Source organism: Nyctereutes procyonoides, unplaced genomic scaffold (assembly GCF_905146905.1).
Source record: "Nyctereutes procyonoides isolate TBG_1078 unplaced genomic scaffold, NYPRO_anot_genome, whole genome shotgun sequence".
NCBI classification, from domain to species: Eukaryota; Metazoa; Chordata; class Mammalia; order Carnivora; family Canidae; genus Nyctereutes; species Nyctereutes procyonoides.
In genome coordinates this window covers 3,616,316-3,634,304 of record NW_026575125.1, presented here as the reverse complement: position 1 = coordinate 3,634,304, position 17,989 = coordinate 3,616,316, and the positions used below count along the sequence as shown (strand labels likewise).

Below are 17,989 nucleotides of genomic sequence, written 5' to 3'. Positions count from 1 at the left end.
TGTGCCTGCTCTGAATGTGCAGGACATAAGAAAATAAGCAGCACAGTTAGGGATAGTTTCATGAAAATGCAGCCGTGTAGTGGGCTGGGATTATATCTTGTTCCCCCGCTGTATCCCCATTACCTTGAGTGTTGATCTTGATGAAGTACGTACTGACCAGTGACTAGGTTTTGGTGTTACTTTATTTCTTTGGCTATTGTAGGTCCTCCTCTCCACATTTATTCTAGAAAAAAAATCCATGCTTTATTCCTAATCCTATTTTGGGGCTGCATACTATTGAATATTTTTCTATCCAGTCAGTTTTGACTGGACCATATAGGAAGTATGACCTCTTTGTTTCGGGTTTAGACTGGATTCTGTAGATCCTCTTGCTGGAAACTCCACTTCCTTCAACTGTGGCTTAGATGAGTTCCTGGCCCATTAGTCTTCAGGGGAAGAACAGAAGTAGGGGGGCAGGTGTTGGAGCTGATGCTCTGAGGTTACAGTTGAGCGCAAAACCACCCTGAAGATCGTACACTTGGCTTCTTTATTTGACTCTCCAATTACTTTATTTACATCTAAGCGTCGTGGCTCACCATGGCGGATTTGTACGGGATCTAATTTTCGGAAGTGAAAGAAGGTGCAGAGGTCAATGCGCAATGAGCTATCACAGTTGGCAAAAGATGATAGATTGTAACTTTGCTCACCTAGGAGATAAGACCAGAATATAAATATATGCAAATAATTTACCAATTGGCTGATGGCTGGCATTGAGTGAATCTTGGTACGGATTGACAGGTGTGTGTCTGTTGTAAGCCCATGCACAAAGTGGAATTGGTGCCTCTAGGTAACCAGGTTCACTGGTTCTACCTCATGGCCAAGCTCTGTCTTCTAGAACAAAAGATGAACCACACCCCCCTCAGGCACTGTAAAATGTTGGTGTCTGTCCTCCCCATAAAAAAAGGGAAAGGGAATCAGACGTGTCTATAGGTTGCTCACAGTTTGAAGAACGGTTGTCTCAGGCTCTCATAGTCATCAGTACAGGAGGATGGTTGTACAAGCTCATTAATTTGGGCAAGGACCAGAGCTTGCTGTTCTTATTGTCCTGATGCTTCATAACGTCAGATGCAAGTGAATCTTCACAGCACCTCTTGGCACCAAAACCCACACTGAGTCTCCGGCTTTCCGTGTATATAGAGAGTAGCACGGAGGAGGGCTGCTTCCAGCTCATTCATCCTCTCCCTTTTGGGGGGATGGGAGGTTGGGTTTTTGAAGATGCATTCACAAAGTTCTCTGTCTTCTTTTTTTTTATTTTTTATTATTTTTTAAGTTCTCTGTCTTCTAATGTATTTGTCAGGGCATGAAAAAGGAAAGCCTTGCATCCCCTCCCTGGGAGATGTGATTTTATTCCTTCTTGGTTCAAAATACCAAAACAAGTTTGGTTAGGACTCATCTTAATGAAATAATACGTATTTTAACATTAAAGCAATCTCAATGTGAAGGATGCACACTCTGGGGACAAATGTACTGCGACTTTGATTTTGACCCATTTATATTCTGATGTGCCTGGATAGTTTGAGCCTTGTCTTAATTACAATCTCAGGCGGAATGACTGCCCTGTACAGAATCATTCTAAACTAGCCAATCAAGTTATAAATCACGTCGACATGCCACTCTGAGCTATTCCTCGGTTTGCAGCCTTTGTAGAGAAAGCATGCGATAGAGCCCTTCTTAACTTTCCAGCTGTATGTGTTCACTGAAGGTATGATTTTTACTTTTTTTTCATTCAAATGTTTTATTCAGCTAATCCCTTTTCTAGCGTGACCTTTTTATTTTGGAAAAAAATAAAAAAAATGTGTAACATATAAAAGGGATATATCTATGCTATATATATAATGTATGCTAATTATATATGTTATATGCATATATAACAACATTTCACCCTTTGTGAAAAACTTTCCAGTACATGAGATTTATATGGGAACTCTTTTATTTTTTTTTGTTCCCAAATATATTGGTTGGTTAACTTTAGAGGGTTTTTTTTTAATGATAATGATGCATATTTAATAGATTTATTTTAAAATTCTTCGTTACTTGTATTGCTTAAGCTTTTGAAGTTGACTAAATAAATAAATAAATAAATAAATAAATAAATAAATAAATTGAGTGTGACACACACACACACACACACTTTGTTTACTCGTACCCACACATATGTAATCATTTACATGGCCACCAGAATTCTGTCTTGTATGACTCACACCTGTGGTTCTCACTGTGGGGTGATGCACCCCCAGGGGTCATTTAGCAATGTCTGGAGACATCTTGGATAGTTAAAATTGAGTGGGGATGTGTTACTGGCATCCAGTAGGTGGAGACCAGGGAGGCTGCTCCAACCCCTACAGGACACAGAACGATGCCCACCAAAAAGAACCATATGGTCCATACTGTCAACAGTGCTGAGGCTGAGAAATCAGGGGCTTCAGATTGTGTGACTTGTGTGCAAATTAGCCAAATTTCAAAAATTGAGGAAATAAATAAGATGGCTCCGAACTTACATTACCTAGAAGGGGCTCACACGCCCCTGGGCACCTTCTCTGGGGTCCTGTTGGCCCATGATCTCTCTCTGGCCCTCAGAACCCTGTGAGGAGGTAGATATGGCCAGAGGAGAGGCTTGATCATTGGACTCAGCATGAAGGCTAGGGTGGCCCCACTTGTGCACTCTTAATGTTTTTGTGGTTCGTGGGTACTTCCATCCATATTGAGTTGGAGAACTATTGAGTGGGCCAGAATTCCCAGTGGAACTAACCTTGTAGGTCTTGGCATAAACCCATTAACCTTTAAGTCCTACCTTTACTAAGCTCTGTGTTCCAGGGACTGTGTGCTGCCTCATGTGGATGACCTCATTTCATTCTTTTTTTAAAAAAAATATTTATTTATTTATTTATTCATTCATTCATTCATTCATTCATTCATTCATGAGAGACTCAGAGAGAGACAGGCGGAGACACAGGCAGAGGGAGAAGCAGGCTCCTCACAGGGAGCCCAATGTGAGACTCAATCCTGGGACTCCGGGGTCACGACCTGACCCGAAGGTAGATGCTCAACCATTGAGCCACCCAGGCATCCCAATCTCGTTTGATTCTTAAACATTTATGAACAGATCAGTAAAGGGAGACACAAAGAATGTAAATTCCTTGCTCTAGACTTGCTCAGCACCAACACCTGGCTGACTTCATTGTGCATTTTGTCTCTGTACGTATGGTTCTTTTGAGTGCATCCACGTTCAGCATCCCAGCACCTTGTGTTTATAGAGTGGGCAATGTGTCTGCCCTCCACCTCTACATATTGCCTCATTCCTGCTCTCCACACCCCATGAGGAAGGCATGACACACCATTTACGTCAAGTCCAGGCAGGTGGGCTCAGTTCATCAGCTCACAGAGGTGGCATCTGAAGACCCAGGTCTTTCAGAATCCCAAATCCATGGCGTCTCCTTCTATCACCAGGGAGGCTCCAGAAGGAACAGCTAATGTTGGTTCAGAAGCAGAAGGGCTTTCAGGAAAACAGAAAGATTTCAAACATGTCATCACCCCTTTCTTGTTCTTGTCTGCCTCCTAATTATTCAGAAATTGGATCTCCGTGTGGCAGAAATCCAAACGTTGTCTACAGCAGAATTCAAAGATAGAAGCAAACACGTACACCCAACATTTGGTGTGACGGTATTTTTCACTTTCGACGTTACAACCCAGAGTTCGAGGGCATTTTCGTTCAGTTCTGATGGACGTGGCCCATCCAGGTCATGGGCTATGGATTTCCCCCAGAGGTGTATAGCTCCGTGACAGATCCATCTCTAATAGGTTTCATTAAAACAAAAAGCAAAAAAACCCCAAAACAAAAAACCTAAGAGCTTATTGATGTATTCCACTCAACTGTCCACTTAAATGAAATGTGTAATTATATTCTACCCCAGAAATACTCTGAATCACCCGGAATATCTTTTGCGTTTGTCCGTTTTCGAGTTGAGGAACGCTCTATTTAAATGTATACTGTTTGCAACACCTAATGTCATGTTTTCCATCCCTCATGGATCATGAGCAATACGCTCCCACTCGTGAGCAGCACTCTTTTTTTTTTTTAAGATTTTATTTATTTATTCATGAGAGACACAGAGAAAGAAAGAGAGGCAGAGACAAAGGCAGAGGGAGAAGCAGGCTCCATGCAGGGAGCCCGACGTGAGACTCGATCCTGGGTCTTCAGGATCAGGTCCTGGGCTGAAGGCGGCGCTAAACCACTGAGCCACCTGGGCTGTCCCGTGCACAGCATTCTTTACTGTCCTAAGAGGAATGACCTACCTAGTGAGAGTCCTATGGTCCACATTGAGACAGGTCGAGGAGGTCACACTCAACGGGAGGGTAACTCAGGTGTTCCATCAGCTTTTAAAGGAAGCTGCAAAAACAAACGAAAATAAAGAAAATGGGCTGCGAGGTGAAAGGTTTATGGTGGATGGCTTACGTGACGATCGGGATGGCCGTATCAATGCTTTTTAGTATTATGAATGATATCCTGGTGGGACAAGCACTGCAGCAGGTACTTGCCATGTACCGTCTTGCTCAGGTTTTATGAGAAACTGCAGTTTCAGGCTGACGCTGTCTGTACCCTAAAGGTATGTGCCACTGAGTAGCCCAAAAAGGTTTAGAATCCAGAGCCTACACCTCTTCCATACGGTCATGCTTGTTTTGCGTAGCTGATATGTATCCGCATGTCATAAAGCCAGTTTGGCCTGGTCCCCCGCTTCTCCTTTTCTCATACTCCAAACCTTTGACAGGCTCCATCCATATCCCCTTAGGGAAAAGTGGCAGTTTCCTTAGACATTTGAGAGACATCGTTTTGGGGGGTACCTACCACTGAGTGGCCGGCCTTTGTACATAAGAGTGACGTTGGGCGACATCGTTACCGTCATCTGAACAAGATGTATAATTTCTGTTTGTCAACTCAGCGGAGACTTGTTGCATGTTTTCTAAATATGGTGCAACATTCCAGGTAATGGGGAGCCGACCAAGAATTAAGGCAAGTTGTGTTCTTGCCAGAATCTACCACGTGGGGACGTGGGTAGGCAGATTCATCAGTGAATGAGACTGTCATGGGGAGATGTTGAGGGTTGCACGGAGCAGATGGGGTCGCATGGCTTCCCTTGGCTTCATTGTCCTCATATGCTTTCTTTCCCCATTAGGCGGACTGCTGGGCCTCGGACTGTTCCTAAGGAATCCTTAGCCTTGGGAGGCGTCGAATGGTCACCGCATCCTTGGAGCCTCACACTTGCTGGAATTCACTTCCAGGACCAAGAGAGGGCTGCCCTCTCTCGCAATGGGCTGCCGAGGAAACAGCTGGCTTTGTTCTTAACCTCGGGCTCTGTCTATGACCCATCCCGGAGGCTCCTGTCCTGGGTCCTTGGCTCCCTGGAAAGCCCTCTCTGTCCGCAGGCTTGCTTCGCGGCTTCGTTTACTTGGAGTTGTGTCCCCCAGGCCCCTGCGGATGTGGCAGTGAACAATGTCGAGACCCAAGGGACTGTTATGGCTGCCAGTGTTCTTCACCCCGGTCTGCGTCATGTTGAACTCCAACGTCCTCCTGTGGATAACCGCGCTTGCCATTCGGTTCACGCTCATTGACAGCCAAGCACAGTATCCAGTCGTCAACACAAATTATGGCAAAATCCGAGGCCTAAGAACACCATTGCCCAATGAGATTTTGGGTCCAGTGGAGCAATACCTGGGGGTCCCGTACGCCTCGCCTCCCACCGGAGAGAGGAGGTTTCAGCCCCCAGAACCCCCGTCCTCATGGACTGGAGTCCGAAATGCCACCCAGTTCGCGGCCGTGTGCCCCCAACACCTGGACGAGAGGTCTTTGTTGCATGATATGCTGCCCATCTGGTTTACGGCCAATTTGGATACTTTAATGACCTACGTTCAAGACCAAAATGAAGACTGCCTCTATTTAAACATCTACGTGCCCACGGAGGATGGTAAGTACTTTATTTAAACAGAAGACCGCACCTGCCCACTCGCTGTCAGATTTGGCGGGAGGCTTGTAGAATGTCCTGTGCATGATTTGTTTCTTCTACAACCCGTTTATTTATTTATTCTTTCATATTCTGAATGCAGCCGTTACCCTAACCTGTAAATCATTACAGTTGTTATTTATGGAGCATCTAGGAAATGGACAATGCTGTAATTAATGGCTTCATTATAGTCATCCGTGGCCTTTTTAGCGGGGTTACAGTGACTACTTGCGATTGGCCACCGGTGTCAGCATATAGTGCTACATATTTTTTTTTAATTTTTTTTTAATTTTTATTTATTTATGATAGTCACAGAGAGAGAGAGAGGCAGAGACACAGGCAGAGGGAGAAGCAAGCTCCATGCACCGGATATTATACCTGCATTCATCCAACAGGAAAATGAAATCTATAGAAAACAATAGAATTAAGAACATTGTCATGCTCAAGTTAGCAAACTGAAGATTATAAGGCAGTTTCTTTTGCTTTAATGACTTAAGATTTTACCTTTTTTCCCTCTCTCTCTCTCTTTTCTTTTTCTCCCTTCCTTCCTTCCTTCCTTCCTTCCTTCCTTCCTTCCTTCCTTCCTTCCTTCCTTCCTATTGAGTCTTGAAAGAAAAAGTGCTGATTATTTTAAATATAGAAGCAAGGGGTATTTCCATTTCATGAAATGGTTGGAGTTCATTGTTTAGAATCTGTGTTGCTAACATCAATTTGCACCTTAATTCCTCGCAATAGTCACAGAAATCCAATGGAAAATGTGTGTCCTTCGATGATTCTAGCTACATTAGGAAATAGTGTGCTTGCTTGAATGAAATGGCCCCTTTGTTTTCAATAACACAGCAGTGAAAATCTGGTAAAAAAAAAAAAACAAATAATGTTTGATTTATTAATTTAATCCAATGGTAGTAAAATTTTATTATCTCCTTCTCGGTGTACATTTCAGATGAAAAAAAAATTTATAAAGGCTAACCAAAGTCATACTACAATGTGGAACACATTTCTCATTTACCATTTGCATATGCTATTTTTAGACAAGGAAAGAGAAAAGCCTGGAATGTAAATCTTGCTGTAATTAAAAGAAGTGATTTACAGGAGTCATAGACATCTGTCTACGGTAGAAATGAAAGTGTGTCCTTTGTGACTTTTAGGGGAGAAATTTCATTTTGTTTGTTTTATTTCCCTTTAATCCACGGAGGATGATTTTTCAGTGGATGGTCTGAAACAAGTGATTATGTTACCCACAATCTCCAAAGTTGTGCAGGACCTGCCATATTGTGCTTTCTCCATGGAAATGCTAAAAGGTAGCTCCAGTAGCGTGTCATGGAACAGCAGGCTGGGGTTGTTGGTTACCGAGATCCCCGAGAACACCCACAGAAAGGAATGGAAAGATGGCATTTTGTTGTATCAGCCGCCTCTGGAGGGTGGCCGTGGTGGTTATGGTAATAGACCGCACAACTGTCCTGCAAAGTCTAGGTCTGAATGTGATGCCAAGGAGTGAACGTGGCCCTCGGATGCCGTAATTGCGCACATCATGCCTTGGGCATGGGTCTGGGGAAAGCCGACTGTACCCACAACCAGTGAGCACTATGCCTCACTTCAGAAGCCACCTGGGTCATGAGCTATGCAAATAAAAAATAATACAATTAAAAATTAAAAGGAGGAGAAGTGTAAAAGAACCAGGAGAACAAAAAAGGATAAAATATCAAAATTTCTCTCCCACGACCCCTGACCTGTGGGTGTGTAGGAGCTGGTGGCTTTCCAAGGCCCCGTCCCTGCGCCCCCTCCATTCCCGGGCAGGTTGGGCCCAAGGAGACTGCCTGCTGAGAGAAACCAGTAAGCTCCCTGATTACAGAACCACCGCAGAAGTGCAACTGTGTAGCTCGAAACCATAAATAATTTGGCCATTTCATTGCGGTTCAGCACTGAATAGGAATTTAGGAATAGAAAAATGTGAAAAAAAAAAAAAAAAAAGAAAACTGTGAAAAATGCTCCCCAATGGAAAAGCAGTCGAACCGTTCAATAAACCCAGTGCCACCTGTTTACATTCCCAGGTTTTTCAGAGCGTGTTTGCCTATCGTATCTTGTGGGGTCTTGACAGGAGAATCAGGAACCCAATAGGGCCTGAAAGGTGGAATCTGTTTTCCTACAATATATAAATATTGGAATTTTGCTGGTGAGTGAAGGTAGATGCTTCCAAGTTTGTACAAACTACAAATCACAGCCTGTTGGGTCAGGAGTTTTTTGGTTTTCCTTCTTTTCTTTTCTTTTCTTTTCTTTTCTTTTCTTTTCTTTTCTTTTCTTTTCTTTTCTTTTTTTCTTTTCTTTTCTTTTCTTTTCTTTCTTTTCTTTTTCTTTCTTTCTTTCTTTCTTTCTTTCTTCTTCTTCTTCTTCTTCTTCTTTCTTTCTTTCTTTCTTTCTTTCTTTCTTTCTTTCTTTCTTTTCCTTCCTTCCTTCCTTCCTTCCTTCCTTCCTTCCTTCCTTCCTTCCTTCCTTCCTTCTTTCTATCCTCCCTTCTTCCCATCCTCTCTCTCTCTCTCTCTCTCTCTCTTTCTTTCTTTTAAATATTTGCATCCATTTGAGAATCAGTGTGGAGCTTTAGCTATTTAATTATTGGTTATTCACTTAATGAAATCAACTCCCCGTCCTTAATAACACATTGAAATGATGGCATCGTACTGATTCCTCCAAAGCCCTCCCTTTATGGGCTGTCTTAGTTTATATCCATGCATTTATTTAACGGCGTACGCAGCAATATTGGGTATTCGGAGTTCAGAATTCCACTTTGATACTTCAGTTTTTTAGATTTATCTTTCTGCATCCCTCAGAGCGTGTGGGCGATGTGCAGGCACAACTTCACTTGACTGCCAAAAATACTTCTGAGTCTCTTCTATGTGCCAGGCATGCTTTAGATGTTACGATTACAACAGACATGAGAACTCCTAATTGGGGAGCCACACACTTGTAGGCAGAGCATGGCCTCCCCAAAGAGGCCTCCATTCTCCTCCCTGGAAGCTGTTACTCTCTGGCCATCCGTGGTAAAGGGGAATGAATTTAGATAGCAGGTGTATTTATATTTGCTTATCAGTTGACTTGACAGTAAAGGGGGTATATGTTGGATTACCTGGCAGGGCCCAGTATTTGATTACAAAGCCCCTCAATTGTGGAACAGAAAGATAAAACACATCAGAGCCAGAATGCAACTGTGTAATAAGGACCCAGCTGAGCTTTCTGACTTTGGGGATGGGATATAGCCAGGAGGCGGGGAATATGGGCAGCTTCTAGAAGGTTGAAAAGACCAGGAGATGGATTCTCCCCAGGGGCCCAGGAAGCTGCGTAACCCAGCTCACCACCTTCATTTTAGCCCCGTGCAAGCTCTGATCTATGAAGCTGTAGGGTCATACCCATTGGCTGCCTCCGAAGTGCTCATGTTTGCGGCCTAGTGCTAACAGCACTATTTGAAATGCATGGTAGTCTCTACCCTCAGTGAAAACAAAGAAATGGCCAAAAAATTGTGTTTGCTTCGAGCCTTCTGAACCCCTTCCCATTAGAGACTCTTCTTTGCTTCCCTTTCAACCTCAAGTATGATAGAAAAAACACTTGTACCTTAATGCCCGGTAGTTAAAATTTGCTGCTCCTGCACATGCCTGCCAAGGAGACAATGCAGGCCCCAGTTTGTTGGGAGACACTTTGCAGCTTTGAGGCATTAACCTTATGGTGTATGTACCCAGTCTTTTTGTTCACCGTGTTAGTGTAACAGGGCAAATCCTACTAAAAGCCATATTTAGGAAATACAGTGATTTTCCACAGGGACATCATAAAGAGACCATTTAAATTTACCCAGGCATCTAAAACTAATTTCCAGAGTCCATGTCATTGAATGACCTACAGCAAAACATCCAAATTGTCCTTTTATGTCCATTAAATCTCACGCACGACAACGGCCGGACCTCTAAATGGCTTCTGGTCCTGCTTGCACCCATGGTAGCAAAATATTTTGGGCTCCTTGCTCTTCCACTCTTGGCCTCAGGATCTGATCTGCTCTGGGCAAAGTGATTCGTTATGCTTTTTTTTTTGTATTCTTCATGCTTTGTAATGTAAATTTGATTCTTGATTCCCTCCTCTGGCTGAGCTTGGAGGAATAGCCCTAGGAACGTGCCTGCCTGGATTCAAAATTTGTCCCCTTAGCAGCTGAGGGACTGTAGGCAGGTTGCTGGGCTTGTATGAGTCTCGCATTTTGCTGTGTGTATGACTGAGATGCGCTGGGAGGTTAAGGCCTTAATCCATATAAAGTGCTTACCCTCGTATCCTGCACACGTAACCACTCAGTGGTCCCATGTTAGTGGAACATAATTAATCGTCAAAAAGGGAAGCAGAACATATCAGCGAAACTGCATGTGCATATGGGGTCTAATGCAAATATTAATCCCGTGCCTAATACATGTTTATTATCTATAATTATTGACCATAGTCCTGGACAGGTCAGCTGGAGGAATAGGATCAAGGGACCATCATTTCTGACAGTACTAGGACTTTAGTAGAAGGGAATATAATTTTTTAAAAGAGCAGAGAAATTATTCCACTCTGCTTTATTCCTGAGCTTTGTCATTTTCAGCCCCACTTGTGAAATGAATTTCCAGCATCCTATGTGAGTTACAGAAATTAATCATCAAGAAAGCATTAAAATTCATTTCTTGGAAGAATGCCTTAGAACATCCAAAGACAATAGTACTCCTCTCTTTATGTGAGATAAAGGAGAAATTAATTTCCTTTCTCTCCTCATCAAGGCCCAGATAGTCCAATTGTATGCAGATAGTGACAAAATCCAGGTGACACAGTAAAACTTAAGTGAGTTAACACAATGAGACAGATGTTTTAACCAATCAACATCAGCTTGCAACTATGTGAAAACAATTCAACGATTGCCATTTTCATGTGTCACCCGGATGTTTGACGTTTTATAGACGTAGCTTGTAAGGGAAGATAATTATGAGAGATTTATTAGACAAATATCTCCCTGACAAGGATTCATTGAGTGGAATTCAATATTTTGTGAAGAAGGTTAAACTGGTGTGGATTTCTGATAACACGCATTTCTCCGCTGGCTTAGAAGATCTCGCCCATTGGAACATAGAATCATACCCTTATTGAGGGTTAAGGAATTATATATGTTTACGAAATACTATTTCGGTGGTATGAGTTATGCTTGTTTGGAAAATGTAGCAAAATCACTCCCTAAGAAGAGAATGATTCCTTGTTTTCCATCCGATGAACTGTAACTCCATCCCACTTGCAACTTAGATGTTTCTCACAATTAGAACAAGTCTCCATTATGTAGAATGTGTTAAAAACCCGACTTGCCATATGGTGCATATCATAAACAATATTACAAAAAAAAAAAAAAGAAAGGCAAAAAACAGAACAAAAACGTTTAAGATGGAAACTGGGCATGTGACTGGCCACCTAGAATCTGTCCATTTTCAACAATTTGCTCGTTATTTACTTGTTCATTCTTACCTCCAAGGACACCGGATAGCTTTATTTGTTGCCAAGCGATACTGCTAGTTTGGACACGGTCGTTTATTTTCCATATTGTCTTGGCTGAGACATTAAACCTTCTCAGTGTTTAGTAACCTCAGCTATTAGTAATAATAATACTACTGGTATACCTCCCCCGACTGTTTAGGTTAGAGCAACTTTGGAGTAAGCCGCTGTAGAATTGTAAAATATGACTAACAATAGAATTATAGGAAAACTTATGAATTGAAAAAGATCAATAGGTCTCACATTTAATTTCACGTGAATTTAATATTAATCTTACGTGATCGTTCACTGGCAAATTCAGTTTCTTGGGTAGGATGGTTGGGAGTAGCTCCTAGCCTTCCCACCGTGTGTTTTCATTCTCCTAAACCAGGCTGTTTTCGTACTGGGTTTGTTTCACATTCCCTCCTCTGTGAGAACCCTTCTCCTTGGTACATTGACATCCAAATCGTAGCAAAAGTGACCAGAAGCCGAGATTTCCTTAGTTTCGGATTCAAGGACCACAGATGTGTGAGATGCAAAGCAATGGCCCTACATAAATAAATCAGACCTCCAAATCACATACTGAACTCACAGGCGACAAGCTGGGGGGACGTCTGAGTGGTCTCTTCCACCACTAATACTTGTTAAGATACATGAAGACGAAGAATCTCTATTTTATTAATTCAATCGGATTGTTCTATGTTTAGGTTCAGAAAAATAGGTTTCCACAACATGGGAGCAGATTTTTTTTTTTTAAAGGGGGAGATTTTGCATATCTGACTTTTTTGGATATTTGGATAGTGAAGTTGTATGGTGTGTGTGTGTGTGTGTGTGTGTGTGTGTGTGTGTGAGGTGTTGGAGGAAAGCCAACAACAGATATCCACAGTTCAATTAAGATCAAGTGCATTATGGTTTCTGGAAAAGTCCAGTTGAATGTGGGAACTACTATCCTGCCCCCTCCTCTCTGAATTCCCAAACCCTCGGATGTCTCAGTTAAGCAAAACACCCTCTTGTCTGCTATGAATGGGGTCATGAGCACAATACTCAGGTTTGCCCTGAGGGGAGAGGGTATTCCCATCAAAAAAGCTGGAACACCGCTTTTGGCGCTTCTTAAGCAGAGGAGCTCTTTGTGATGTGTTTCCACAAGATATGAAAATGTTCATTAACTCTTTCTTCCTTAAATTGGTGTCTTCAGCTACATCTGCTTCATCTCTTTTGGGACCTAATCCTCACTCCGTCCCAGAGTGAACACCCAGTATTCACCTAACATCCCATCCACCTGCTACGAGTTGACTTTTCATCCCAGCTCACGCCATGTACTCTATTAATCTCCTGATCTCAACTCTGACTCTTTGTCTTTTCTTCTCTCTTTCAATCTGTACTCTCTTTAGAGCCCTCCTAGCAGATTCACTTAAAAATTATTGATTTGAAAAAAAAAATAAAACAATAAAAATCATTGATTGAAAAATGACTCTTTGCACTTACCGTATACGAGGCATTGAGCCAGTCCAAGTGGTGATACGAGGAACTGGAAGCTCTTTGCTTGGAAAATGAATGAGCCCCAGCAAAACTCGAATTTCAGAAAGGATCAGTGGGCAGAAGAATTCAGGGAGTTCTCTAGGATTTCAAGAAGAAAAAAAAAAGTAAAACAATCTGTAAGTTGATGTGTTGCATTGAAGATCCACAATGGAAAGTTTCCCACTGAGCCTGACACACATACACAAGGCATACGCACAAATGTTGTGCGGCGAGGAAATGGTTTCTGAGTCCCCCACGGTAAGCTCCTTGTTTATTGCTTCTCTAGTTGGGCCAAGACATAAAAAGTGCAAAAATGGGGAGGAGGGAGAGATAAAACCTAACAAAATGATAGGAAGGTGCATCGATAGGATAATCTAACATGCAAAGCACTCACTTGGGTGTTTTTTTGCATTGCTATATTTTTGATATCGGAGGATTCATAACTGGAATTCCATCCCAAGGAATTCTAATGCACATTTTTCTTCTCAGCAGACTGTGTGGTGAGGTTAAATCGAAGAACATAAGGTCCTATTCTTATCGAACTCAAATGTACTTTTATCTCCCAAAATTAAAAAAAAATTATTAAAAGTGCCTGTCTTCCCCAATTTTTTATCTGCTGAAATACCTTCATCACTATGTTTTGTAATGTATCCATCCAGATAATATGAAATACAGTTATATTAATTTCGCATATCTAAAAATAGTTTAGATTCAAAAATAGTAGCAAACCACAGAGAGAAAATTGCATCCCTCCTAAGAAAATTTAGATGTTTGAAATATATCCACTTAGACTAGTTCTTTCCTTTTGAGCTTAAATCACATAATAATGAGATCAAATTCCACTGTAGCATGTTTTACAAGTTGTCTGCATTTCATCCTTTTTTTTCTGAAGACTTTATTTCTTTATTTGAGAGAGGGAGAGCACAAACAGAGGAGAGGGGCAGAGGGAGAGGGAGAAGCAGACTTTCTGCTGAGCATGGAGCCCACGCGGGGCTCGATCCCAGGACTCTGGGATCATGACCTGAGCCAAACTCAGACACCTAACCTACTGAGCCCCTCAGGTGCCCCCATCCTTTTTTATTTTTTTATTTTTTTTAAAGAAAGAGATTTTGGCATGTTGAGTTTCATTGTTAAAGTTTAGCTGGGGTAAGTGATGGAACCAAGTAGGACGCCCATCAGAGATTTTGGAAGAGCTTCCCATGGGAGGACCTGGAGGGATCGTCACATGCACGGTCTCCTGCGATGCCATACGTCTCATGCTTTACACTCTGAAGCCCTGTGCAGAGATGCAGCCTCCTCCCGTGTGTTCTTAGGGCTTTGATGCCAGCATTATTTTATAAGGCTATACCCCCAGTAGACTGTAGAACTTTTTAGAAATTATTCAATGCTTTCCACCTTCTGCAATGATTGCTGGGCATCTGCTGTGCTCTGGGCATTGCCTCTCGGCCACCACCCACATGGAGCTGACACCCAGGAGAGAGAGGCACACACACAAGGAGCAACAGCCGAGCTGCCAGGCACCACCCCGGGGCTCCTGGCATTCCCAATGCCTCCCTGCACCGAACCACCCTCAAACCAGCGTGGGTACGAGCAAAGCTGAGACTCACAAAGTAAGACCATAGCAAACAAAACAAAGTCCCTGCTTTTATCAGGCTAGTGAGGAGAGGCAGGCGGTATGGAACAAATATGCAAACACCCAGTAGGCTGTAAAGCTTTTATAGGCAGGGGGACGTTGCCGAGATGGATGAATGAATGAATGCATTGTCTGCCCGCTGGGCACGCACAGCACAAATGAATGAATGGGGAGCACCTGGCCATGTGGCCGTTTTTTGAACATGGCCAAGAAAGACTTTTGGCAGCTTTGTGAGAGAGTTCACTTCATTGTTAGAAAGGGTTGGTGATCTATATGCGTGAAATCTCTACCAACAGAGCTGGAGCAATTCTGGATGCTTCTTTCTCTCACTCTGCTGCTTGGAAAATCGTTGAAGACAAGGGGGTATGCCCTTTCTGTGCAGTCTTTTACAAACATCCTCAAACAGGTCTGACTTCCTCCTGCAAGTGTCTTTGAGACTCTCCCATCCTCCTTCCTAGCTCACTGTGCGTAGGCTGCCCACTGATTGGCTCTCACAGGGAGGACTTGGTGTGAGTGATGACTGCTGATGTCGACCAATAGGCTTGCATCTGTTCTCCATCACAACATATGTTCTCAATATACCCAGAGTTGATGTTAGAATTTTTTTTTTTGATTTGGCAAATGCATGAAGCTCTTGGCATATATATATATATATATATATATATATATATATATATATATAGTGCCTGAAAGTCACATGTACTCCTAATTTTTTAAAGAAGTAGTATCCTAGGGTACGACAAGATTTAGAAAGTGGTAGAAAACAGTATCCCTCTACTTGCTATGAAAAACTGCACACTCCGGGATGAAGGGATTTGCGTCTGTGGCTCAGATCCCCCCTCGGGATGTTAACTGCATAATCTTTACCAGTTGCCTGGCCAGAGTCTGTTTGCTGCATGTTGCCCTAAAATACCAAGCCCCAGAGGTGTTACAAGGGAAGGCAGCTTAAAATCATGATAGAACAGCCAACAAGCTAATTGGTTTGGAGTTTTGAGGAAACAGCACATCACCTGCTTTTAAATACCATTGACTATGACTTGATTTAATGGCGATGGACTCATTTCCAAGAAATTAATTAAAGTTCACAGGTTGGAATTGAGATGAGAAGAATCATCATCTTAGAAGCCTTTCTCTAGACTTAGGGGAAAATGAACTTCCTCCAGCATTTACTTCTACTTAAGGCTTTGTTGTTATTGTTACTGTTGTGGTCGTCACTGTCAACCACAGCAACATCATCATCATTGAACTTAGATTATATCTGCGGAGATATTATGAGAGAAATCTGGGGTCTATGAGATTTGAAATTGTTGTTCAAAGACTGCAGGGTATCAGTTAGAATAGTTTAAAGAGGTTTACAGAGCACATCGTGGCTATTCATCCTTCAAACTTATCTCTTGTGAATGGGTATTTGAGTTGACTCGTATTATGGGTTGAACTGTGTCCCCTCAAAAGGATATTTGAAGTCCTAATCCCTGGTGCCTGTGAATGTCAGTCTATTTGGAGATAGGGTTTTCACAGATGTAATCAAGGTAAGATGATGTCATACAGGATTAAAAAGGACACTAAATCCATTTTGACTGGTGTCCTTACAAGAGGAGACACAGGGAGGAAGACAGACAGAGATACATGGACAGAACACCACGTGAAGGTGGAGGCAGAGATGCGAGAGATGGATCTACGAGCCAGGGACCACCAAGGATTGCTGGGAAACAGCAGAAACTAAGAACTGAGAGAGAGAAAGAGAGAGAGACATCATTGTCCCCCGGACCCTAGAGAGGAAACAAACCCTGCTGCCTCTGTAATTTCAGACGTCTGTCCCACTAAACACCGAGACAATAAATTCCTGTTGCTGTAAGCCTTCTGGATTTGGGTCTGAATCAACACTCTTAGTAACCTGGCACTTTTGGTTTATCATTGGCTTTCTTTTGTCTCCCTGTGATGCTGTTTCCATGTGGGGAAACAAAAAAGGTCAGCAGCATTTCCCTGTGCTATCACTCTTGAGCTCAGAGAAGCACATTGGCCTGAGATGATGCCACTGGCCCAGCTGGGGTCACAGGCCGACTCAAACCAATCTCCATATCTAGGGGGAAAGCACCCTTGGATTGGCATGGCCTGGGTTAGCATAATTTCTGAATGAGGACAGGGATGGGTGAGTCCAAGAGGACCTAGCTTAGGGCCCATGTAGGAAAGGTAGCTCCCCCAAGGAAAACCACATGCTAAGCAGACAAAACCCACTGACATCCAGTACCCTCCCTCGTATTTGGGATAGTAACCGGACAAAGACTGAAATGGCTTCAGGGGCAGAGAAACGTTACCTAGGATCGTTCTTTTCAGCTCGAAAGAAGAATCTCAGGATTGGGAAATTGGGAAAGCTTGTTTGTGAATTGTTGCCGTTGTTGTTTTGTAAGCATCGGGACCCTCTTCGTGATGTAGACTGATGCAGTGGCAGGAATGTCTGGCACATCAGGAAATTTATATTCGGACAACCCTGAGGCAGCACCACTTTGGGTACTGCACTCCAGAGGGATGTCTGGATCTGGAACCTGGTCTCCGGTGGCAAAGCAGGGGTAGCATGAGCTATAACCCAGATAGAAAACTTGCCCTGAAATGAACCAAGCTGTTTAGGACAGAGTGTAACCTACTGTGTCTACTATTTCTCCTAAGCATTGCAGCTAAAGGGTTATGTTTACTGAAGGAGTACCCAATTTAGAGGGTTGATTTAGGGGAAATGAAATTGCATATGAACGAATTTCAGCCCAAGCCTTTAGCAGGGGGAAGAGCTTGGTAATAGTTGCATTACAGGGCACTGGACAGATGGCCGACAAGGTGGCACGCAGGGAATTCTCTAAGAATCACATCATACTCAGTGGCTTCTTCTGCTCCCTGGGCATCTCTGAGAATTTGAGGTGGGTGGGTTCTCAGGATGGTGGTAAAACCCAGTCTTCAATTTTGTAGCTCTGTAAATGCAAGTAGGCCCCACCAGCACCCTTACTTATTAGTTATTATTCATTGCATTTCTTTGGCCTGTTTGCTAACATTTCCTCCTGTAGGAGTCCCTGACGTTAAGTGCAGTTTATAAATTTATTCATTCAGCAAATACTTCCGGAGCATGTTCTCACCGTCTGGCCACTTTGCTGAATGTGGTACCGTGCTTTCCCTTGCAGATCGTACAGACGTGGGATGGACGATGAGCCAGGATTACTATTTCGTATAATCAGTGCTGTGATGTTGGGGAGATGTGGGAACATCTGGGAGGAACATGTTTCTGGACTCAGAGGTCAGA

General features: G+C 42.9%; 1 protein-coding gene across 2 annotated transcripts in view; it reads left to right on the top strand.

Annotated features, from left to right (window-relative positions):
- NLGN4X (neuroligin 4 X-linked) overlaps nt 1-17,989 on the top strand; it is a 296,558-nt gene that overhangs the window by 65,737 nt on the left and 212,832 nt on the right. For both annotated transcript variants that reach the window (XM_055338876.1, XM_055338877.1), the window contains exon 4: nt 5,211-5,999. In XM_055338876.1, coding sequence (XP_055194851.1) covers nt 5,528-5,999 — 472 coding nt within the window. In that variant the 5' untranslated portion in view covers nt 5,211-5,527. The remainder of the gene's footprint in view (nt 1-5,210; nt 6,000-17,989) is intronic.